The sequence below is a fragment of the Rhipicephalus microplus genome, chromosome 2, assembly GCF_043290135.1.
Source record: "Rhipicephalus microplus isolate Deutch F79 chromosome 2, USDA_Rmic, whole genome shotgun sequence".
In the NCBI taxonomy this organism is placed as follows: Eukaryota; Metazoa; Arthropoda; class Arachnida; order Ixodida; family Ixodidae; genus Rhipicephalus; species Rhipicephalus microplus.
The window spans coordinates 24,601,431-24,626,974 of NC_134701.1; the positions used below are offsets into that span (position 1 = coordinate 24,601,431).

At 47.3% G+C, this 25,544-nt stretch overlaps 1 protein-coding gene across 5 annotated transcripts in view; it reads right to left on the reverse strand.

Annotated features, from left to right (window-relative positions):
* RASSF8 (ras association domain-containing protein 8) overlaps positions 1-25,544 on the reverse strand; it is a 139,410-nt gene that overhangs the window by 60,934 nt on the left and 52,932 nt on the right. For 4 of the 5 annotated variants that reach the window (XM_037420280.2, XM_075886313.1, XM_075886310.1 and 1 more), the window contains exon 4: positions 7,388-7,566. In XM_037420280.2, coding sequence (XP_037276177.1) covers positions 7,388-7,566 — 179 coding nt within the window. The remainder of the gene's footprint in view (positions 1-7,387; positions 7,567-25,544) is intronic. The other variant, XM_075886311.1, reaches the window with a different exon arrangement.

Consider the following 25,544-nt stretch of genomic DNA (forward strand, 5'->3'; position numbering starts at 1 on the left):
AGCCGGTATCGATGTAATGTAGAGTGGTAGAAGTGCGGCCAAGTGAAGGTTGAACAACATCGAAAGATTCGCGGTACTGGTACAGCAGTTGGAGGAGTTCAGATCGTTCAGATGGTGACAGTCCGTCTGCGATCGCCGAATCGAAAACTTTCGAAGCCTGTAGATCAGAGTGGTTAAGAGCACTGATGGCGGCGAGGTCACTTTGGGATGATTCTTGCGACACGGTAAAAATTTGTCCGTTATCAATGAGCTGTACGCATCCAAGAGACTCGCCTTTAAACAGTTTGATGGTATGCGGAAAGGAATTGGTAAGGCAGAGAGCACTGGCTCCATTAGAAATTGAGAGGGCTCAATAAGGGAGCAGAAGTGGTTTCCGACTTGGAAATAGGCTTGATGGCTCAAAAAATGCTACTTCATCACGCATGCCGTCGGAGACCACAGGGAGCAAAACAGCTGTTGTCGGTGGAATGTCAGTGTCCTCTTTGACAACTAGCTTGTGCGCGGCTTGATTAGTGTGGTCGTAGGGCTGGTCGAACAACGGAAGCAGTTCAAGTTCGGAACGGGCACAATCTATAACGGCACGATTACGCGATGGGAAATCCCAGCCAAATATGATGTCATGAGAGCACGAGGAAAGGATGATAAACTCAACAATGTAGTGGTCCTCCGCAATTGTGAGTCAGGCAGTGCAGGCGGCTATAGGTCGAACAGGTTCTCCATTTGCTGCACGTAAGGACATCATATCAAGCGGCGTGGTTACCTTTCGGTGCTTGCGGCAAAGGTTGGCGTCTATAACAGACACAGCGGCACCGGTATCCACAAGAACGTATGCATGGGCGCTGTCTTCAAAAACTGCGATGATATTTGACGGCAAGGTGCGAGGACTTGAACATTTCGTTAGCGCAGTTCTTGCCCCTTGAACTGCGACGGCTAGTTTCCCTCATTTTGAGGGGCTGGTCGTGGACGCATGGGTGACAAGGAGCGTCCATTGGGTGAAGGTGAGTGACGAGACGAAGTTGCCAAATAGTCACGGGAAGACTTTCATAACCAAAAGGGGGTCGGTCCATGTAGTTGCTTCGTGGATGGACGTCTGTGTAGGCGGGCACGCGACGACGGCAGTATCGGGAGATATGGCCAGGGCCGCCGCACGCAAAACAGATCGGCCGGTTATCGCGCGTTCGCCAGGCATTTGCAGCGAGGGGCGCCGCCCACGTGGCATACGGCTGAGTCGAGGCTGTGGTAGCGAGGGGAGGAGCCCATGACACGGAAGACTGAGTAGGAGCGGTGACATGCGGCAGTCCATTGAACGGCGAGGGCTGGTGTGGCTGCTGCCTCTTTACTGCGTCAGCATAAATAAGAGGCGCGGCGACAACTTGCTGCTGAAAGGGCACTGGCATAGCCTCGGCAATCTGGTCCTGAAGTGCATGTTGGAGCATGGGAGCTAACGGTGTCGGTGGTTGCTCTTGCTGCTGCTGCGGGAGCTCTTAGCGCTGACAAAACGGCAGGAGGAAAAGCTGACGTGCGACCTCCTCACCCACAAAGTCTTTCGTTTGTGCTAGAAGGCGGGAGTGGTCAGGTACGACGTCCAGTGCAGCGAGTGGTTGGTTAGGCTGAAATGGATGACGGGTGAGAGCTCGTGGCCGTCACAATTCGTCGTAGTTCTGGCACAGAGTTACCACTTCAGACACCGTGCCAGGAGACTTTGCAAGGAGCATTTGAAATACGTCGTCATCAACAGCTTTCATAATGTGCTGGATCTTGGTACTTTCGCTCATTGCGGCATCGACGCGCCTGCAGAGATCGAGTATGTCTTCGATATAGGCGGTAAACGTTTCGCCAGGTTCTTGTGCCCGTGAGCACAGGCGTTGTTTGGCGCCCAACTTCCGCACGACAGGGCGACCCAAAACCGAGGATATTGCCTGCTTGAAAGTGGCCCAGTTTACGAACTCGGATTCGTAGTTTGTGTACCACAGTTTCGCCACATTAGCCAAGTAAAAGTTGACGGTGCTCAACTTAGCAGCGCCATCCCACCTGTTTGGTCCACTGACTTATTCGTAGGACGACAGCCAGTCCTCGACGTCCTGGTCTTCGGCGCCCGAAAAGATCAAGGGGGTCTCGCTGATGAACCGGGCCGGGGCAAGTAGCGGCCGCGAGAGGTGCTGTCTGTTGGGCAGCGTCAACTTGCATGGTCGACGACAGGGTGCGGGATCGGAGTTCCAGGGTGTAGGTGATGTAGTTACCCAGCACGATCCACCAAATGTAAAGGGGGTTTATTGAAGGACTGAGCAAGCGGGTGGTAGCTCTAAAGGAACGCAGGCGGACCCAGATGACGGTGCTTGATCGCCGATCTCGTGCCTTTTTCTTGTGTTGATGATAGCTGACCTGATGATATCAACGTCTTTCTTATTCACTACAAGTATATTGTTTTCTGCGAAGTATGACGCTCGTTCGGCGTGGCTCTTTGAAAACAACCGCGCTGACCTTACAGCCACGACCCGCGCGGCGGAGAGAGCCGTCCTCCTCACACAGCCAGCAGAGAGGATCGAGGAAGCGCTCAGCGGGTCACATGACCGAGAAGCGGCGCCCCGTTGCAAAGTGATTTTTTTCTCACTTGGCAAGGACTGCGTCTCCGCTGATACCCTCTGCACCGAGAAAGGACTCCTCTCTGCGACAGCTTTCTTTTTTTCTCACTCTCTCCGTGCACGGCCTAAAAAGAAGAAAGGTCTCTACGTGCAGAGATAGAAAAGGGAGAAGTGTGGCACAGGTGTGTCACAGATCGGCATTTGAGAGAGAGCAAACAGTCCGCCACAGTCTTTTCTTCCCTTTTCTTTTGCTTCTTTGCACGCAGCGTTGAGAGGTGCCACCGCGGCATCGGGCACAGTGCTGAGAGCATTTTCAGAGTGCCGTATGTTCGAATTAACCGTAGCAAGAGCTTGCGCGTTCGAATTACCGGGCGTTTTCATCCATTAGAGATGACGGGACTTCAGCGTGAGCTCGATTATTCGAAAGTTCGAAATAAGCGTGTTCAAATTAATAAGATTCAACGGTGTTAATTTTCTATCGTACCCATGGTCCCGTAGCGGTACATCAGGCCGCGATCGGGCCGCGAGGCGTTTCGTTCTTTGCATGCTTATAGGTGTGCACCCATATGAGCATACACTGCCACAAACTGTTATAATCAATATAATGAAATAATGGATATAACGAAATAAATGTGGCTTCCCTTAAGCTTTGTTATAACGAGGTTTGAGTATAGTAGTTCAAATTTACTTGACTTCGACTTTTAACAATGGAACAATTCTGAGTCATTGCAAAAAAGATGTGTCTGTATATGCTCATGTATTGCCCCTGTTTCAGTAACCTATATATAGCAGAGCTTCACAGACACTTGGCTAATCGTCTCGAGGGCACTAATCAGCGAGGGAAAGTTAGAAATTATCTACACTTTTGTCATAACTTCTGCCCACGCATATTTTATCTTTATACTGTTTGTGGTAATGCTGTGAAAGCTCGACCTTCTTCCATTTTTCTTCCTCCTGCTTCTGATACTTCATTAGAAGTGTGCACCCAAGAGGAAGAACGAGCAGTGATCCACTTATTATGGTCAATGGGTGTCAAAGGTTGAGACAGTCATCACAGCTATACTCGCAATATGAAAAAAGTGCAACGTTACATAGAAATGCATTTTTCGGGAATCGAGAATTTACAATTCGTCACAAACCTGAGGTGATACTTCATTAGAAGTGTGCACCCAAGAGGAAGAACGAGCAGTGATCCACTTATTATGGTCAATGGGTGTCAAAGGTTGAGACAGTCATCACAGCTATACTCGCAATATGAAAAAAGTGCAACGTTACATAGAAATGCATTTTTCGGGAATCGAGAATTTACAATTCGTCACAAACCTGAGGTTTGTTGCCAAAAAAAATTTTTTTGCCGTTGCGTGACAAAGCACTGCTATGCACGGCTCATCACACTATTGAAACCATTAACAGGACCAAATTTGAGTTAATGCAACACCCTCCCTACCGCCAGACCTAGCTCCTGGTGACTTTCGCTTGCTTAAGCCACTAAAGGCTTTGCGTGGTCACCAGTCTGCCTCAGATTTAGACGTGCAGAATTCCCTGCAAAAGTGGCTTCACAAATAACCAAAAACATTTTATTTGGAAGCTTCTTGACGGTTGGGACAAATTTATTGATAAGGAGGAAGGTTACGTAGAAAGACGCTGTGCATAGTATAACCCCAGCTTCACATAATTGTTAGATTATTTCTGCTTTTCACTTGTGCAAAAAAAAAAAAAGGTTTTTGATATGTGGAAGATTTTATGATCTACACTGGCACCTCACCTGAATGCTTTTCTAAAAGAGAGCTCCAAAATACTGAATTTGTGTCGCGATAGCTTTAACCCTGTCGAAGTCACGGTTCAATGGTTGGTTGACGAACGCATCAGACTTCTGGACCTCATGCTAACCTGCTCCGACTGATGCTCAGGGTTGTCAGATTTGGCTACTTTGCATCCATTTGGCCATTTTTTGAAGTAGGCGGCGGCACCAAAAGTGTTTGGCTAGTTTTGGACTACTTTCTTGTAACCTCGATTTGAACCAAGCTATCATCTTATGGCATTACAGCCGCTGATGATTGAATATACAGGGTCAAAACCTGCTCAAGGCGGGTTTCAACTTTCCAAATTGAATTTGGCCCTTTTATTGTTACAAATTGAAGTAAAAGAGAATCTATAAAGTATATGCTGTAAATGAAGTGTGATCGTACAGGCAAACCAGATAGCTGAATTAAACTGACCAGACGAATTTCGAATGAATGCACATGACTTTGTGGCATTTTATTTTCTACTTTACCAATACATCTCGAAATGGTTTTTATCTGGCAGATTCAGAAAAACTGGACACCACATCAAAAGCATCCCTAGACAATAACCCAGAATCAAAGGACCATAATTTAATATAATTTCTCAGGTTAAATCTTGTTCTGTAGAACATAATAGCAAGAAGTCTTACCCTTATTGACAAATATTGACGTCATAATTAAAAAATATAAGTTAAATGGTTTGCATTTCTTCACAGGAATCATGCAAGCACGATGTTTCCAGAAGAGGGTTGACAGCTCAGACATCCGTCATCACACGATGAACGATATCAAAGTTACTGCAATTTATGCTTCAACCACAGCAACTGTTATTTCAGCATACTCGAGCATTATTAATTTTTATTGCTACCATGCAATAGGTATTTAAGAAAAGCAACGCAAGACACGTGAAGAGAGTGCCATTTCTGCATAAGTGTAAAAAAAATAAGTCATACTGCACAAAATGATTGCTTAAGTCAACAATTTATAATTTACTCTCAGAAATTTTGATTTGGAAGGACTCTTTTGGTACAAACAGGCATTTCCATCGAAAAGGCCCTTCTATTTAGCCATTTTAACATAAGCATGGCTACTTATGGCTTAAGTGTGTTGGAAAATACAGCATTTGTAATTAGTAATAGTTCAAATTACAATGAAGAAAGCCTATTCAGAAACAATTAATTCAGCGACTTGCCAATATTCTTCAACATGAAAATTTAGAAAAAATTCTCAAGCATTTCCCTGAGGGTGAACATGGTTAAGTGCGAATGCACGGGGTGATGCTATGAGGGGTATTTATTATTTTGCACTATTATATTTATTAATCACACTATGGTGCCTTTATGGTGTAATGGTTCCTGGGAATCGCAATTTGATCACACGGGGGAGTTTACGTTAACTCACTGGCGAATGCCAACGGATTTTAACTTTACTCCCCCTCATAGCATCACCCACCCTCGGGGAAATGCATGGGAGTTTCATTACTGATGATGATGATTAAAGTGTAATTAATAAATTTAAGTGTTGTTTGTCATGAAGCATTTGTACACAGATACATTATATACGAAGTATTATTTATTTACACTTCACGACGCGTCCGGACGAGCAAAATCCAGGGCTCGCACCCTCTCCCGCGCGGCACGTTCACTGGCTGGAACGGCTTCGGGAACGTCCACTCGCCGTTGACGATTGCGAGCGACGTCTCGACGCCGGCCTTCATCGCCCTTCTCCGCCTGACGCTTGCGTTGTCGTTCCGCTTCTTGGGCCGCGTTCGCGGCTCGATGCTGACGCCTCATCTCGGCCTCGCGAGCGCGCAGATCACCATCCGCTGCTCGCTTCGCCCGCTTGTCCTCGGCCTCGCGAGCGCGAAGTTCGGCATCCTCTGCACGCTTCGCCCACTTGTCCTCGGCCTCGCGAGCGCGCAGTTCGGCATCCGCTGCACGCTTCCCCCGCTTGCACTCGGCCTCGCGAGCACGCAGTTCGGCATCCGCTGCACGCTTCGCCCGCTTACGTTCGGTCTCACGAGCCCTTCGCAGCGCCGCCTTGTCTTCCAACGTCGGCGAAACCACCGCGGTACCGTCACCTCCAATGACGGGTGCAGTGCTGGCATACGGTTGTACTGCATTCGTTGTTGATGGTAGCGTTGCCTCCAGGACATCCATCGCACGACCCGCTCTCGACGGGAGACTGAGAGAGAAGGCGGGCGCGCGAGAGAGAGGGGTGTGTGCGCAGCTGTAGCGAGCGAAGGGGGAGGGGGTATAAGGCGCGTTACTGACACCGATATCAGCGTCGCGTCCGTGGCTTATTCGGTAGAGCGTCGCGCTGCGGCCCGCCAAGTCCTCTTTCTTTTAAAGATAGAGAGAAGACTGCGGACGCCGCCGACGGCGGTGGATGGTTTGGGGTCGCCTATAAAGTGTATTCACACTTAAAAAACGTTTTGTTTAAGATGGCGATCCCGGAAGCATCATACTGTATTTCACAGTGCTAGCATATTTACCGAATACTCCAGACACAAGTCTGTAACTTGAAGCTTAGCAAAAGCATGAAACTTCACTATCTTACGAATACTCCATACACAAGTCTGTAACTTGAAGCTTAGCAAAAGCATGAAACTTCACTATGAGTCCATCCAGGAAATTTCATATTTCAACAAGCAAAGAAGTCTATGAGACGGTTTCCCTTGCATGCTTGCACTTGCACAGACAACATCAAATGAGATGTGAAGGCTCCTTCGCAACCCAGGCGGCAACCGCGCATACCTGTTCAGACTCTCTTGCTGGTTGCCCGCCTGGCCAAGGAAAGATGTGCTTTTGAGCACTTTGCTATCACGTGGGGCCCAAGATACGCCAGCGCCGCCCCCCCCCCCTCCCACTGCATGACATTCTGATTGGCTGCACCAAAATGGAAAGCTTCAGCGGGGAAACGGTCACCAGAGCAATCCAGCTCACTGCCTTTTTTACTGCCCACTTTTATATCCCGCCTCAGCCTTCTTTCTGAATGAGCCTTTCTGGTGAAAACACTGACCTCGTGTCCTAGCTGGCACAGACGCTGACGGCACTGCAGCAGGCGTGCCTCACAGGTGGCCAGCTGGGAGCGGGCCAGTGTCAACTCGGAGTGCAGCGTGCGCTCTTCCTGCCGCGAAAGGTGCAGCTGCTCTTCCAGGGGAGCCTCCTCCCACGTGGACAGCTCTGCAGGACAGAAAACTTCTTGAATTAGAATCAGCAATGCAATTATTGGGAGGCACAACTTGTGTTGACCGCACAACTGCATCAACACGGGTGGGAAGTGTTTCATAAAACTCTGCAGTTGCAGCACCAAGACCACAGACTTGCACCTCAACACAGTTCATGCACACCAACCGCGACAAGAGAGCATGAGCAGCCCAAGAAATTCACCTTAAAGTGGTTCTTTGGCTCTACGTTCATGTTGCATTTTCCCCTAGCGATGTAGACCTTTTTAATGTGGGAGTCACGATGTTGCCTAGCGAAGAGCGCCATTCCTGGTCTGGCAACACACTGGCACATGCGAAGTTCCACGTTTCAATGGTATGGTTGCTGTTGCACTCTGGTTTCTTCGTTCTGGCGCACTGAATTTCATCTCAAATGATGTCATATAGGTAGGAAATGAGTCTGTGAGATGTCCTGAAATGTTTCAATCCATTCGGGGTCAAATATGATATGCCACGACGTGGACCTGTCGTATGTTTTCAGCACTCTTTCTGTTGGAAAAACGCAAGAATATCTCGACCTTCTAGCAGGGCAAGCAAGTGCAGGCCCCCTTTGAGAACAGGCACCCTCCCAGTTTGGTTATGCTGTCGCAGCAACTACATCCGTACATGCGATCGTGCGTGAGTGCGCAGTTGCAACATTTGGAGATGTCGCCAGCCTTTGTTTATGGCTCACGAACTGTTGTCTTTATTTTGCTCGACCTTTAATTACGCCTTATTACTCAATCGTTTATTGTCCCTCGAGTGCGGACAAAATTAGAATCGTTCATAGGGAGCCGCTGGCACGCACAAAACGATGCTACTGTTTACATGCAAGCAAGCTTTCTTTTCTTTTTCTCTTTTTAGTCGTGGCACTTCATTGGATCGATGTGGAAGTGAAGGCACCAAGCGCGCCCGGGCTCGAGCCTATGATCGGTGTAAGAGCCATTCTTGCGTTTATAATTTTTTTTTTGAAGATTTTGTCTTCCAGTAGTACGGCTTTTGCAAAATCTTGGCCATCGTTCACAAAGCTAAGCACTAAAATCGACAGTGATAAAAACTATAGATTACTGCAACAATGCAGTTTAATTTTGTTTTACTTAACAGGATTAACTGTGTTATATTTCATTCCGCAACTTCTTAGACACAGTTCTTGATCACGCAAGACATTGTCTTCCTGAGGTATCGCACATCGGGCACGCACAATACTTCTCACTGTGTTACGTAAGTTGTACACTCATGACAAGGATTCCGCCATGCCATTTTCATGTGGAATACCCCGCTGCAAAGTGAGGCGTTTTTCGTCAGTGTTGAGCCGAGCTACGAGGCTAATTGTTTTGATCAAACTCATCATACTAAAATATAGTAATAAAGCGAAGCGATGATGATATATGGTGTTTTTTGGTGCAAGGGCCATTTGATGGCCAAAGAGCGCCAGTTCATGGGACAAAGAATGTGGACAATGATCGTGATTAGCGGCTGTATAAGGGCCATAAAATTCCTCGCAACAAGGCGGGTAAAAACATACAAGTAATAAAATCATGACCATGCCGTGAAAGGTGTGTGTGATGTGAATAGGTGACAAAAGTTGGTGATAATGAAAAACGATGGTGGACATGTCTGGCATTAGCACAAGTGCCTCACTCGTTCGTACCCTTGCGTCCAAGGGCCGTGAGGCAAGTGCTTTCTTGGGTAGCCACGGCAGCAAAAACCTCTCTGGAGAGGTTGTGCTACGGAATGCCCGGGTATATGATATGAAACCTATGAAGTGCTTTTAAAAACGCTAACAAGGATTTATGACTAAAAAGCGGTTCCCTACCGACGAACATTGCAGGGTGTAAAGGTATATGTTGTCGGTAGGGTAATGGAAAATGTTGTTTTCTTAGAGTTTCTAAGTGTTTGCACTGGATTAACGTGTGAAGGACTGTTAATGCTTCACCACATCTGTCGCACAATGGTGGATCGCCCCCGGACAAAAGATATGTGTGTGTCGTGTATGTGCGTCCTATCCTAAGTCTCGTTAGTATTACCTCTGTATGACGCGATTTCGATACGGGCAGCCAATGACCAAGGTATGGTTTAATAACGTGTAGTTTGTTTTGTGTATGTGTATCCCACTTGCTCTGCCAGTATACCCTGAGGTTTAGTTTGAGAGACGGCTTAAGATCAAGGGCCGGGATTGATATAAGTGTAGTGGCAGTGCTTTTGTGAACGGATGCAGCGAGCTGATCCGCCCTCACGTTGCCCTGGCACCCAGCACACTACAACATGTTGTTTGAGTGTGTAGAGTGTGCACAAAATGAAGTAAAGTGAGACAAGGACCGGGTTTTTTGTTTTTTAAGACTGTGCAGAGCCGTTACCACACTAAGGGAGTCTGTATAAATTACTGCTTTTTGTATTTGTAATTGTTTGATGTGTTTAGCCGCCACAAGTATCGCATAGGCGTCCGCTGTGAAGATACTTGTGCCTGGATGTAGAGGGCCAGCATCCGAAAAGGATGGGCCGACAGCAGCGTAGGACACAGAGGAGTTAGACTTGGAGGCATCTGTAAAAAACTCAGGACGTGTGTATTTGTGTTGAAGTTCGAGGAAGTATGTTCGAATATGGGCAATAGGCGCATGCTTTGTAACTTCTAGAAAAGACACATCTCAGTGTATAGTATGCCATTGCCACGGTGGCGGGTATGCTACAGGAGCCATTAAACTGTGTTCAAGCGAGACTCCAGTTTCCTCAGCTAGACCCTTCAGGCGAACTGAGAAGGGCTGCCTCATCGAAGGCCTGTTTTGAAACAGAATTGAGCTCGACAAATCATTAATAGTAGAGTATGAGGGGTGCTTCTTGTCTGCTTTCACCTTAAGGAAATAAACAAAGGACATGTTAGTTCTCTGCAGATGAAGCGACCACTCATTTGACTCAACGTAAAGGCTTTCTACGGGGCTGGTGCGAAAAGCACTCGTAGAAAGGAGGATGCCCAAATGGTGCACGGGGTCCAGCATCTTCAAAGCACTTTGAGTTGCAGACTGATAAACAACGGCCCCATAATCTAAGCGGGTGCGAATGAGGCTTCGATACAGATTCATGAGGCATCGCCTATCACTACACCAAGTAGTACGTGACAATACTTTTTTAACATTCATGGCTTTTAAACATTTTGTTTTTAAATACTTGATGTGCGGTACGAAGGTCAACTTGTTGTCCAAGATTAATCCTAAGAATTTATGCTCCGTATTAACAGACAGACGTTGACTGTTCAGTTCAATGTCGGGTTCTGAGTGCATGCCTCTCTTTCGAGAGAACAAGACACACGTGCTTTTTTGTGGGTTAAGTCGAAATCCGTTTTCATCTGCCCATTTGGAGACCTTGTTTAAACCCAGCTGAACCTGCCGCTCACACATTGCCAAGTTGCATGACTTGAAGCCAAGCTGAACGTCGTCGACATATGTACAATAGAACATATTGCTGGGGATAGACAAGTGCAAGGAATTCATTTTGATAATAAAAAGTGTGCAACTAAGTACACCACCTTGTGGCACGCCTGTTTCCTGGACAAATGTTTGGGAGAGAATACTGCCCACACGGACACGGAATGTCCGGTTTGACAGGTAACTTTCGATTATGTGAAACATTCTTCCGCGCACACCAAGGTGAGACAGGTCTCTTAGAATTCCAAAATGCCATGTTGTATCATAAGCCTTTTCGATATCGAGGAACACAGAAAATATTGTTTATGGACGAAGGCGTCTCTGATCTGTGCCTCGATACGAACAAGGTGGTGTGTGGTGGATCTACTTTCCCGAAACCCGCACTAAATTGGGTCGAGCAAATTGTTTGTTTCAAGGATATGTACAAGTCGGCAGTTTATCATTTTTTCGAAGACTTTGCACAAGCAGCTTGTAAGTGCAATAGGCCTATAACTTGAAGCTAAAGAAGGGTCCTTGCCCTCTTTCAAAATGGGAATAATAATAGCCTCTTTCCAGGAGATAGGGATAGTGCCAGAAAACCAGATAGCATTGTACAAACAGAGTAGGGTTTTTCGTGTTTCTGCTGGTAGGTTTTTTAACATTTCGTACACCACACGGTCAGAACCTGGGGCAGAAGTACTGCAGGAGTTTAGAGATGTTCGGAGCTCAGCTAGACTGAAAGCTTGGTTATATGCCTCGTATTTAGTGGTTTTGTGTTCGAGTTTCTGCTTTTCTATTCTTGTTCTGTATTCTTGGAAAGTGTCAGTATAGTGGGACGAGCTGGATACCCGTTCAAAGTGTGCACCGAGGAAGTTTGCCTGATCTTCCAAGGTATCAGTCTGAGTGTTTACGAGTGGGAGTGAGTGTACTTTTCTTCCTGCTACCCTACGAGCCATGTTCCAGACTTTGGCCTCTTGTGGATATGAATTTATCCCTGATAAAAACTTGTGCCAACTTTCTCTTCTGGCCTGCCGACGCGTTCTCCTGCCTCGAGATTTTATTTTCTTAAAGCTCTCAAGGTTTTCCGCAGTCGGCGAGTTCCGCAGCAACCTCCAGGCCCTGTTCTGTTCCTTTCGCGCTTTCTGACACTCAGTGTTCCACCACGGGACATGTCGTTTGCCGGGCAGTCCAGACGTTTGTGGAATGCACTTGGCTGCTGCGTCAGTAAGAAAGGCCGTGAAGTACTGCACAGCTTCATCTATGCCTAATCCGCATATATCAGTCCAATTTAAGTGAGTAAGCTTTTGAAATTATTCCCAGTCGGCTTTGTTTACCAGCCATTTGGGAACATGTGGAGGACATTCATATATTTTTGGTGTATTCAAAACTAAAGGAAAATGGTCACTTCCGTATGGATTTTTTTATGACTTTCCACTGAAGCAATGGTACAAGTGAAGGAGATGCGATACTCAGGTCTATGGAAGAGTAAGTTTTGTTGGCAAGGTTATAGTATGTTGTCTCTTTCCTATTCAACAGACAAGCACCTGATGAAATGAGGAATTGTTCAATGAGACGACCTCGTGCATCACAGTGAGAGTCACCCCACAGACCATTATGTGCGTTCAGGTCCCCAAGGACCAGATAAGGTTCAGGTAGTTCGTCTATTAAAGACTGGAATTGAAGTTTTTCAAGACGGTGGTGCGGAGGTATGTACAAAGAGCAGACAGTGACAAGTTTGTTTAGAATAACTGCTCGGACAGCCACCGCCTCGAGGGAGGTTTTAAGGGGTAATTGTGTGCATGCTATCCCTTGACTGACTATAACCGCTACACCACCGGATTGTGGCATGGCATCATCTCTATCCTTTCGGAAGATTACGTACTTACGTAAAAAGTTTGTGTTTGTTCGTTTTAAGTGTGTTTCTTGTACACACAGCACTTTTGGATTGTATTCATGGAGGAGTTCTTGTAAGTCATCAAGGTTTCGAAGAAGGCCTCGGATGTTCCACTGTAATATTTCTGTCTGCATATTAAAAGAAGAGATGCTGCTGTGTGTACATAGAGTGTCCTGTGTTAGAGTGAGCTTGTTATTTTAGGTGGCAGGACGGTCGTCCGGCCCCGTTATTGGTTTCTTATTTTTCTTGGCGCGCTCTAAGGAGGCGCGCCGCTCTTTCGATACCAAGGGTACCGTTCTATCCATTGCCTCCTCAGAGGCACTGGATGCCCGCACATGCGAGCTGGTGGTTCGGATTTTAGGCCTCGCCTGGTGAGGTGAGGCCTTGAGACCAGAGGACCCTGGAGTCTCCGGCCTCAATTTGCTTGAAGGCGGAGTAGGTTGAACTACTGCCGCCTTAGGGGCAGGCGCCACAGCCGACGGCTCGCTCTGCGCTGGCCGAAGGGGTGGCGAGGGCTGGTGCGGCTTTGCCCCCTGACACGCCGCATCAGCATATGTTGCGCCGTAAAATGGCGACACTCTTCTTCTTGCTTCTTTGAAAGTGATGTTTTCTTTGACTTTAAGAGTGATTATTTCTTTTTCTTTCTTCCAGTTAGGACACGAACGCGAATACGTGTTCCCCGTCACAATTCACGCAGTGAGGCGTAGTAACACAGTCATCAGATGTGTGGCCGTGGCTACCACATCTTGCACAAGTTTCCTGACCCCGGCAGTTCTGCGAGCCATGACCAAATCGTTGACATTTATAACACCGTCTTGGATTGGGAATGTAGGGACGGACAGAGAGTTTGATGTAGCCTGTGTCTATAGATGAAGGCAGTGTGCTAGATGCAAAAGTGAGTATTAAATGTTTGGTAAGTATTTCTTTGTTGTCGCATCTGATGACGATTCGTTTCACATCCGTGACATTTTGCTCTTTCCACCCTTCAAGCAGTTCCTGTTCAGACATTTCAAGAAGGTCTGCTTCTGAAACAACTCCGCGTGAGGTGTTCATTGATCTATGAGGTGAAACAGATACTGGGATATTACCAAATGCTACGAGACTGCCAAGTTTTTCATAGCGGTGTTTTTCAGGCAGCTCAAGGAGAAGGTCTCCGCTAGCCATCTTTGTAACCTTGTATCCTGGGCCAAAGAGCTCAGTCAGAGATTTAGCAACAAGAAATGGAGATATGGCTCTGGCTTGTTTTGCTGGCTTTTCACTGTGCACTACATGGAATTTTGGAAAGCATTGTCTGGGTTGGCTGAAAATTGATATTTCATCAGTGCACCCCCTCTTAAGCGGAAGACGATCTAGGAGATGGGGAAATGCAGGTGTTCCCATAGTAGTGTACTATTTTTTCGGCAGCAATGGCGACCACCCACCATGGAGTCCAACCAGGGGACGCTGAAGCACTTAATAGCATAAGGCTGCAGACGCCAGCCGTACATTGCCACTATAACCAAATATAACTACTCAAGGTTGAGTAATTACACAAGGTTAACCCTTGCCGCCAGGAAAAATCGGAAGTAAATGGAAGAGAGAAGAAGACAGGATAGATTTAAAGACGAGAAAAGACTAAGATGTAGGAAGAGAGAGATAGGAAAAGGCGACTGCCGATTTCCCCTGGGTGGGTCAGCCCAGGGGTGCCGTCTATGTGAAGCCGGGGCCAAAGGGGTGTGTTGCCTCTGCCGGGGGGCCTTAAAGGTCCAATCACCCAGCATTGGCTCAACCTCCAGGATCCCCTTTTCCCCGGACACAGCGCAGCCACGCACGGCTAGGCGTGGGAGGGAGCTGAAACTCCCCCGTTAGCTCGGGTCCGTGGTGTCGCTACACACCAAACGCCTACTTGCGCAGGCGCCCCTGTGGGGATAAAGCGAAGCGAAAACAACACAAGTGGCTACTCGAGTGGTGCTTAGATGTTTTGCCCTTTGATGGTCAAGGCCATACTTGACTGCTTATTTCGGTCATCAATCTAACCATATTGGTCACGAGATTGAGCAGTCGCCGCCTGGCGGCAACTGGCCGGAATAGCAAAGTGTGGATTGCTCTGTGCGTCATCTCCTAACCACGTCATGTTTCTAAGTGTGTATACGTCATGCACGTTCTCAAAGTGTGGTTTGTGCGGTAATGTCAGCACGAGAGTAACTGTTTCTACGTATGCCTGAAACGATGTATGAAAGCACTTTGTCTTGCTCGGCTGCTAATGCGTTGTAATAAGATCGGCAAGAGCAACTTTCCAGGGTGCTGTTTATTGTCATCCTAACCTCCATTCACCACAATAATTTCAGAGTAAGTGCCGCTTTCTGTTTCAAGCACATCGTAAAATGCTCTTAGCATCCTCCCAAAACATGAGGACTATTAAATGGTGTGTGAATGCAGCGTTTTACAGCGACTCAATTGTAAAAAAAAAAATAGGTTCTAGGACATGCACGCTGTTGGTAGGTGTACAACTATGGCACTGTACTTTATCGATCATGTCAGGAGCGTTAGTTGTGTTTATCTGGCCGTGGTACCACTATATAAAACTATTACTATCACATGAAAAAGTAACACATCGGTACTTAAACTCTACTTAAAACAGAGCAACCCTACGCAACTGTGTGCATAGATTTAAGAATGCTTTAAAGAGCCAAGACGTTGAAAATCAATTTAGACGGCATGTATTATATATGTCGTATAATTTCACTGAAAACTTCATCATTTTTACACCGTCCTTAACGTTTATAAGGCATTGTTACTGACCGACAGAAGGCAGTGATAATTTTTTGTCTGAAAAAATATATGCTTGTCCCATTAACAATGTCTTTGTTGCAACACTATCATGCATGTATTCCATCGATGAAAGCTTTCTACTGAACTCTTGTATTTGAAAATCAATTTAGACGGCATGGATTATATATGTCGTATAATTTCACTGAAAACTTCATCATTTTTACACTGTCCTTAACGTTTATAAGGCATTGTTAGTGACCGACAGAAGGCAGTGATCATTTTTTGTCTGAAAAAATATATGCTTGTCCCATTAACAATGTCTTTGTTGCAACACTATTATGCATGTATTCCATCGATGAAAGCTTTCTACTGAACTCTTGTATAAGATGTTTATATTTTTACTGGTGTAAGAACATGTGCATACATGTGGTAAACGCAGTGTAGTGCAAAGCGCCGTCAGCCACCAAGCTTTCCTGACTAGACTTATTGAGTGTCCCATGTTTTATGGTGAGCAGAATAAGAAAAAAAAAATCATAAGTGTATAAGGTGCAAATGGTGGTACTGAACTAATCGTAGTGATATGCGGGCTTTCCAATTTTTCTTTCCCTCTTTTTTTGAAGTATGTAGATGACAAAAATGGAAATAAGTAGTTCAGTTACTCTACAGCAGTGCATAGCAGGCGGAACATAAGCTAACCACATAAAAACATTGCACCAAAAGTGTGGTTTAGTGCGATAGCGTTAAGAGAGTCACCCAGGGCGAGCATCCCTATGAAAGGCAGAATGCCCTTTACTCGTGGGTAACATCAAAGTTGCATAGGCGTTGTGCATAGATTCAGTAGAAAAAAGCATAGATATTAAGAGTAACCTGTAGTAAATGCATCTTATCCGCAGACGACCGGCTCAGACCGCACGCAACGAAGCTCCGCTGCGTGTATGTGTATACGCGCCACCGACCACCTATCCACACTTGTGCGGGGACGGTGCTGCCACCTATAACCTGATCTCGCCGTCAATACGATTGTCATTTGACCGAGTGGAACACTGAGCATTCCGGGTATATTGCGGCACTAGCCGATATAGAACTTGCCACATGACATAATGATGTACCATGAAGCAACGGCAAACGCTGCATGCTTGATGATGCATGCCACATACTTATTTAGACGGCAGTTTCTGTTTTTTTCTGTAGTTCTTAGAACAATAAAAGATGGCACACTGGCTTCGCGTTGATCTTTCACTGACCGATATCACGATAAAAGCGAAAAAATTTGCAGTTCGACCTCAAACATGCTGAAATTGTTTAGAAACGCCACACAATCAAGCATCAACCTGTACACTCCGCATAGAACGAAAGCGCTGGTTGCCAGTCTGGTCCTCCTCACCCACTGAAATGGTCTCTAGCATACCTAGTCAGACAATGTTTAAAGCATGGCCACGTTATGGAAAGGGCAACAAGCATTACTAAAGCTTACTAACACTGGTGAATATTCCTTCTTGATACAAAAAAGTGCAGTCCATGACGCAGAAAAAAAGTAAAGCATGTAAATACGGACAGCTCGGCTATCACCTGAAAGGCTGGAACTTTGCGCAAATGCAGGTGCCACTGCATGCTCAGCACTACCCATCATTGTGTTTAACATGATATTTCTTACACACATATTTGGGTTGTGCGAACAAAACATGGACGAAGAAGAGAGAACAGAATGAAAGCAAACTTTCAACTGTGAAAACAGAAGACCAAAGCGTCTCCCCGCTTTGGTCTTCCGTTTTCCCAGTTGAAAGTTTGCGCTCGTCCTGTTCACTCTCCTTCGTCCATGTTTTGTTCGCGCAACCCACATATGTGTTAAAGAATGCACCAACTTGCCAAAACAAAAGCTTTACTGCAATGATACTTCTTCTTCATGCTAGCTATTCAAATGGCTGAATCATGCATGCACTTCGACAGCACGCTAACCATAAAATGCATTCTTTTGTTTTTAAGGCTTGTATAAACCTGAATGCACGAGCATGAACCACCAAGTCGATAAGCACCGTATAATGGAGCACAGCGGTCAAATGAACGAGAATACATGCATACGCTCGATGAAAAGCCCTGTGCACCTATCTTTACTAGGCTGGTCTGGGAACCAGGCACTACCCCCGCCTCTTTTGAGCCCAATCACTGTGATCCTTTTTTTTTCTTTTTCCAAACTACCAGACTTACTCGCATAATGAAACCACTTTTTTTTTTTTTTCAGAAAAGTTGACGCCAATTTAGGGGGAGAGTTCATTAGGAAAGAGAAAAGTCACGGATGGGAGTTATAACAGTGAAAATTTCGTGTGACGGCTTTGCTTTTTTTGGCCTGTGAAATGCGTGACAAATCTTTTTTGTAGCCAAAGCTTTCTTTGTTTCCTCCCATGACGAAAGCGCAAGCATTGACGATGAAGTGTCGTCCAACAGCTCTCCAGCGCATGCTCATAGTAACTAGCCATGTAGCTAATGTACCGACCGACCGCGCCCTGCGCAGCAGGTGTCCCGACCGACCGTGCCCTGCGCAGCAGGTGTCCCAACTAAGTTCATAATGACAAACCCAACAACAAAAACACAGCGTTAGATGGGGGCGCGCAAACGTTGCGGTAGATGTTGTGGTAGACAAAGCGGGTGCACAAGGCGCTGTCCGCGTGGTGGGTGCGGTTGTGCTATAGATAGGTTGCACCATTTGGGGTGCCACAGGCTTTCTTTTTGTGCCGCTGTGCTTGCCTGGCGCTATCAGCAAAGAGGTTTTTCCTGCATTCGACAGAGGGCGCTTTGCCGTTCAAGGCGCGACTTTAAAATTTTGATTGACGTCATCCGCGCACGCGCTGCTCGCAACTGTTTAGCATGGTTGCAAAACTATGGTGTGACTTTTATTGTGTTGTTATATTGTGGGCCGACCCGGAACATAAGGCCCTAATAGAATGCCTCGAAGGCAGGACCGCCGAAGTCCCGAAGGTATTTAAGCGCGCACTTGCGTCGTTCTTCCTGCGAAACGGTCTTCTCCAAAAAAAAACCTTTCACCGCTCCGAGCCAAGTACTTCCTTGTGGTGCCTTCAGCTCTACGGCCAGAACTCCTGCAGGCCCTGCACGACGATCCGACGGCAGGGCACCTCGGTGTTTCCTGCACGCTCACGAGGATACAAGAAAGGTACTACTAGCCACGTCTTACCACCGACATCACTCGTTATGTGAGGACATGCCGGGACTGTCAGCGACACAAGACACCACCGACAAGGTCAGCGGGACTTCTGCAGCCAATGGAACTACCTCGCCGACCATTCCAGCAGATTGGTATGGACCTACGGGGGCCGTTCCCGACGTCGGCTTTCGGAAACAAGTGAATCGTGGTAGCTACCGACTACCTCACCCGCTATGCCGAAACAAAAGCCCTGCCGAAAGGCAGTGCATCCGAGGTAGCTAAGTTCTTCGTCGAAAATATCGTCCTACGTCACGGCGACCCGGAGGTCCTCATCACCGACAGAGGAATGGCATTTACTGCTGACCGAACTCAAGCGATCTTGGCATACAGCCAAACCGCCGCCGGACGACAGCGTACCACCCGCCCACCAATGGCCTCACCAAACAGCTAAACAAGACGATCGCCGACATGCTGGCAATGTACGTCGATGTCGAACACAAGACGTGGGATGCCATTCTTCTGTACGTGACCTTCGCATACAACACGGCGGTGCAGGAGACGACGCAGATATCTCCATACAAACTGGTCTATGGAAGGAGCCCGGCAACGACGCTCGATGCCATGATACCAAACGTCACCAACGAAGAAAACCTCGATGTGAGTGGGTACTTTCAACACGCCGAAGAAGCCCGACAACTCGGGCGTCTCCGTATCAAGAATCAACAGACGACCGACAGCCGCCGTTACAATCTTCGACGACGCTTCGTGAAATACCAGCCCGGTGAACATGTTTGGGTGTGGATGCTGATACGCCAACGTGGACTCAGTGAAAAGCTTCTGCGACAGTACTTTGGACCGTACAGGGTGGTTCAACATCTCGGCCCACTTGATTACGAGGTTGTCTACGATGGCATCACAAACTCTCAACGATGCCGATCGCGACCTGAAGTCGTCTATGTCGTGCACCTCAAGCCGTTTCATGCGCATTAACAAACTGAGACAGTGTTTTTTGCATTGTTGCTGTATCGTAATTTATTCATTGTACTTTCTTGCATTATTGTTATACCTTCATCTTTAGTTAAAGCATCGGGACGATGCCTTTTTCAGAGGGGGGCAATGCTACGTTCCATCCCTCAAGTTTTGTTATCGCCCCAATACACTGCACAATTCTCAGCGCAAGCCGTGCCTGCAGTTTTCGAGAAGCTTCAGGACTGTAGTAGATAATTTCGATAAGATCTTGCCTACTCCTCGTACTCTACAGATTATTCTGGAACCTACGTCACCACCAGCGATAACGCTAGAACATTCGATGGCAAGAGCATAAATGCCGACGCACTTCGCCGCTTGCCAGTAGTTGATCGACGGCCGACGCTTCATTCATTACTATCTGTGCAAGACTGCTCCTGTAATCAGACTCTCCGTTTACCGGGCACAGGTTCGCCCAAATAAAACAGTTGAATTCCAACATAAAGTCTCCTGTCTTCGGCCACACCACGACCCTGTGACAATATAATGGCTTGTTTTACGTTGTTTCGATCGTTAACAGCATAGGCTGTCGCACCAAAATGAAATGAACAGATACAAAAAGAAGTTTTTTTCTTTCAAGAACCAAGGTGGGGGTAGGTTCATTACACGAGTAAATACGGTAAATAAAAAAAGAGTAACCAGAAGGGCAAGACAATGAATACGACAACAACAAATTGTAAGGCTGGCAGCCAACTCTTTAAGATCCAATATCGCGCAACACTACAAGACGTTGGTGTAAGAGCATATGGCCATGCCAAGCAGAGATAATATTTTTGCAGTCTCTACACATTCAGACAACAGCACGTAGAAGTGTTTACGAGCCAAGTGCCTGTCATGATGATGCGCGCACATAGCGATTGCGACCACGCTCTTAGAATCAAAGTTCACGGCTGAGACTGGAGCGATCTGAAACTGAAACTATAACCATTTTAGTTAAACCGAAACGACGACGTTTCGTAAACACGCTTCCGGGCACGGGGCTTAATGGCTTTCGCACCTGGCGGCTAACTATGGGTGCCACGGCTTGGTAAGCGGCTGATAAGTGATAGTGGCACAGCAGGGGTTTATCGGCAAAGAATGGCACAGGTCGGCACACAATGACGCAAATGGCACAACTGTTCCACCCCTGCAAAAGCAGCAGGGCTCTTCGATTTTCGGATGCCTGGGTTGGTTCTGGAGACCCGCGGGCTCCCCGAAAGCTACAGCTGCATCCAGTTCTGATAGGAAATGACGTAAGCTGGCTACGCGCCCGCCCGGGGACAACCCGAAGGTCGCAAAATCGAATGCAAGACAGCCAGCGTAAACGTAAACAAACTCTACTGTCATGGCAGCAAACAAAACAATGCGCCGCGTATATGTTGGTTATTTTCTGCATTGTCCATTTGGAAATACATAGCTAAGCTCGCCAAAAAGCTGAAATAATATCCTCGAGCGTACGCATTTGGGGTACCACTTCGTACGCTCGCACGATCACTCGCCGCATCCGCGAATGGAACAGCCAGCTGGTGCACGCTGCCTTGAGAACGATGCAAGGTGAGCTGCCGCGACGGTGACGGCTTGACAAGCTCACGTCTTTTAGTACATGTATCAGTCACTGCACAACACGATGCGAAGTCACACGAAAGTGATCGTGTCCCGAAAAGAGCTTGAAGATATATACCTGCTCAGCTATCGCGTATCATACGTCGCAAACACACGTTGACCAACTTACGTTTTTGTCTAAAGTTTATGATATGCGCAGGTATCGGTACCACGAATGCGCGTTGTACATAAAATAAACTGCATGACACGTTCTCGACCAATTTTTAAAACTTGCCTTGGCCTGATTTTCAGTCCTAAGTGGCACTTAACGAATGCCATGTATATCAGCTTTGATTTGACCTACTAGGTCATAGTATGTACTGCACGGCATTATTACGAAGAGGTGAAAACAGACAAAGCCAACGATGAAATGGGCCACAAAACAATGTATACATTTCTAATTCCATTCTCCGTTTTTTTTTTTCTCGCGTCGTATCATATAATATCATACCACATATGCTGGCTCATAGATGGAAATGGGTTCGCTTGCTGTTCGCAACCAGCGAGCATCACCAACAGTCGCGATCTAAGGCCTTCTATCACCACCAAAGATCAATCGTGTAGTCAGGACAGAGGTTTTAAGAGGTTCATGTACGCAAACATACGACGGAGCGAGCTAGTTCGATCACAATCGTCTTCGATAAGTGCACAGAAAGCAGGCACAGCTTCACGAATGACTACTACAAAAAAAGAATAACTCCAAAGTTGTCTCCATGCGTGCGTACAAACGTGTACAACGTACATAACTTTTAAGGCTTGTGCACGACGCAGTCAATAGGCAACAGTTCACCGCGTTGTTCACAGGAGGAAGCTTCACGGGAAACATAACAAATGCAATGAACAGTAGCTTCAAACACTCGCCGCCACTCGTAATCGCCTCATCTCGCAAGGCGGAACAGGCTTTAGAAGATAATGCCACGCGTAATGACAAGCGAAGGCGCAGTCCTCAAGCGCCCACATTACAATCCATCGAGTCCTCACAAAGACGGCACCGAGCGCGCATCGTACCTTTTCGGCGTCTGCTAGCCCGAAACCTGTCCAAAACCTTCCAGAAAGCTTCCACGACCCTCGGGCTCCCCGAGGGTCGCCAGAACGTACAACCCGAGAAAAACAAACGCCAACCGGAAGTGCGCCGCGGGGGGGGGGACGGGGGGACGGAGCAGCTTGAGAAAAACGAGCGCGCTCTGTCCAGCTCTGGCAGCTCGGGGATACCCAGAAGTCAAAAATCGAAGAGCCCCAGTCTCGGAGAAACTGTAACATCCATTGAGCCTCATGCCACCAAAGTAAAGCAGATATGTAGGAGCATAAGTCACACTTAGATTCTACGGAAAGCAAAATAGCACACTTTCCAAACTTAAAAGAAGCTATGACAGCATGTAGAAAGAAAACTGAAGATATGCGTACCGTGGTGGAAGATTTGTCCACTAAAGTTGACTTAGAAAACTGCAACAGGCAATGTAACTTGACATTTTATGGTGTCACTAACAGTGATAGTCATGAACTGCCCACTGCCTCTGAGAAAAAAGTACAAGAAATCTAGGCTTTCGCGAATAGTGAATTTGAGGTTTGAAAAAAATTTGAAGCAAATGGTGATATTGATTGAATAATTTCTACTCAAATTTGAATGGTACACATAAGATATTATAAAGAAAGTTGGGCATATATGTCATAATCAAACTGATCTTGTAGTGTATACGTATCCAGAAGGAGTACCGCCCCTAGCGTGGGTCCGGTCTTAGCGAGCTGCAGGGCGCACGTTAACAGTCGCCGTGGTGAGAACACGGTACTGCTCAAGGTCGGAACACTTTATTGTCTGCGGCAACACCAAACCCAGTACAGAGCCTGTTGCCAAAGGCGCGGCAGGAAAGCAAATGGACTTATCCACGCTACGGGCGAGAAGTACTACACAGGGGTGCCGCGAGCACGTCTTCGTGGGCAAAAGTGATTCCTCGTGACACTGGCACAAAGCGCCCGGTTGCTTAAGCGAGGGCAAAAAGGTGCTCGCGTTGCCTTTGGAGAGATATGGGTCGGCGTAGCCTGGCCACGCACTAGGACACCGCACTGCTCTTCGACCTAGCATTTGCAGAGGCAACAAAAGGTGAGCGTTCGCCGCGGGCATGAGGCAAAATCCGACGAGCCCCAAACAATAGAAGTCGACGGACGGAAAAGAAAATGCGTGCTCACACTAAGCTGCCCCAGAGAAATTCTGATTCATTCCCGAAGCGCACGTGCAAAACGTCCCGAGAGGCTTTGCGCGCGGCGCCACAGTCGACATCCGCTACCGGGTGAGAGGGGTTAAACGTCACTCTTCGCTCCCCCAGAGCGGCAGACAGCGGAGGAGGGGTGTCATGTCGGGACATGAGAACGTCAGAAAATAAGCAGCAAAGCGCGGGCAAAGGCAGCGGGCTTGCCTCAATTCCCACATCCTCCTCTTTCAAGTTTGCCCTTTATCGGTCTGCAAAGGCAGCCGGACATCACTCATACAGTTAAAATGACACTCCTATGAGCAACAGCTAACCTCAGTCCAGCCCTGTAACTGCTGCTAAAAAAATGATGAAGGAGAAAACATTAAAGCAAAATAAACACATTACACCATAACATGTTTGCGAAAGGGAGTAAGGGAAGTAAGGCTAGAGTTCGTGGTGCTGGAGCAGGATAGCATGCACAGCGTGGAGGAACGGTGCGTGACAATAGGTCCGTTTGATTCGCCTGCCCTATATGAACCAGTTCACGAGGAGCTGCACCTTGCCATTTGTTTCAGCGGTGCTATCTATATTCCCGACCTCTGAACCCTGCCATTCGTTTCAAAAGGTGCAGAATAGGTGCAGCACCGTTTCACGATTTTTCTGCTTCTCCTGCCCTGACGGTGCCGGCTTGGTGCAGCCGAGCGTGCAGCTGAGCAGACGATGCAGCGCTTAGGTGCAGGCGCCGTACCAGCCACTACTAACGCGGTGTGTTTTGCCAAGATGTTTGTGCCTCATAAACTGTCTGCATGTGCGGTTTACCAGCGGTCAGTGTTAGTTGAACGGTGTAAGTTAAGCAAACAGAAATAAGGCCTACACCTTGTCGGCACATAGTCATTCGTTTTGAGTGTCGTGTTGTGCCTGTACCGCTGAACTCGCGCTGCACAATTTTCGAACATTGTGAGCACAGCCGCGAACCGGTTCCGAATGGTGCAGGTGAATCGAACGGACCTGATGTCCGCTGGATGCCTGTGTGCGAGGTCAAAGGCACGGAAGCGGCTCACTGATGGCTCATGGCTGCTCTTGATTTTTGGTCAGAGTGTCCGACGAACGTCGCTTCGGTGGTGGTTCGTAGGCCCCGCATTTTTCAATAGATGACGAGGGAACCTCGCAGGATAGCCGGGCCTCTCCAGGGATCAGGGAGGCCGAACCGAAATTGGCTGCCGGCATACTGGCGTTGGCCGGCAGCATATAGCTGCTGTCAGCTGGCCTCACGCAGGAGCCATGGTGAAAAAGGCAGCAGGGCTTCTCAGCGATGGCCGAGAACGGGGCACAGCGTCAGTATGTCGGTGCCCGAAGCACCTCTAGTGTCCACATCGACGGGACAAAGCCATGATGCGCACTCTTTCCCGGCACGCACAGAAGCGGCACGCGTGTAAACAAGCACAGAAGCACGAACGCACACAATGCCGACAGCTGCACGAGCAAAGGCGCAAAGCAGCCTTCGTCCCTTTTTCCACGTACAAGCACCAACGCTCAAATCAACAACTCCCTTTGCTGGTATACGAAATAAACACGGAAGAAAAAGTTAAACACAGCAAAATGACACTTAATATTTGGCCAAAAGAAAATAAAAACATAAAATACAAATGAACGCTTCATATGAGACATAAGAAAACAACATAAAATAGACATAAACACTTCATATGAGACAGAAGAAAAAAAAAAACAAGATGCACATGAACACTTAAAAAAAACAAAAAAACACGAAACACTGGTAGCAAACCGGGCGGGGTCGACTTCTTTACGAGAACAGGCTGTAAAGAAGCCAGCCATTAGCCCCGACAAGTTGGAGTGGCGCCACCTGGTGGGAGGCTTGCATGACGTCACGGCACGAACTCTTCGAAGGCCGTTGCGCTGCCAGCGCTCACTTTTTTGCTTGCCTCACATTTAAAATTAATGACTAAAGCAGCATCAATGATG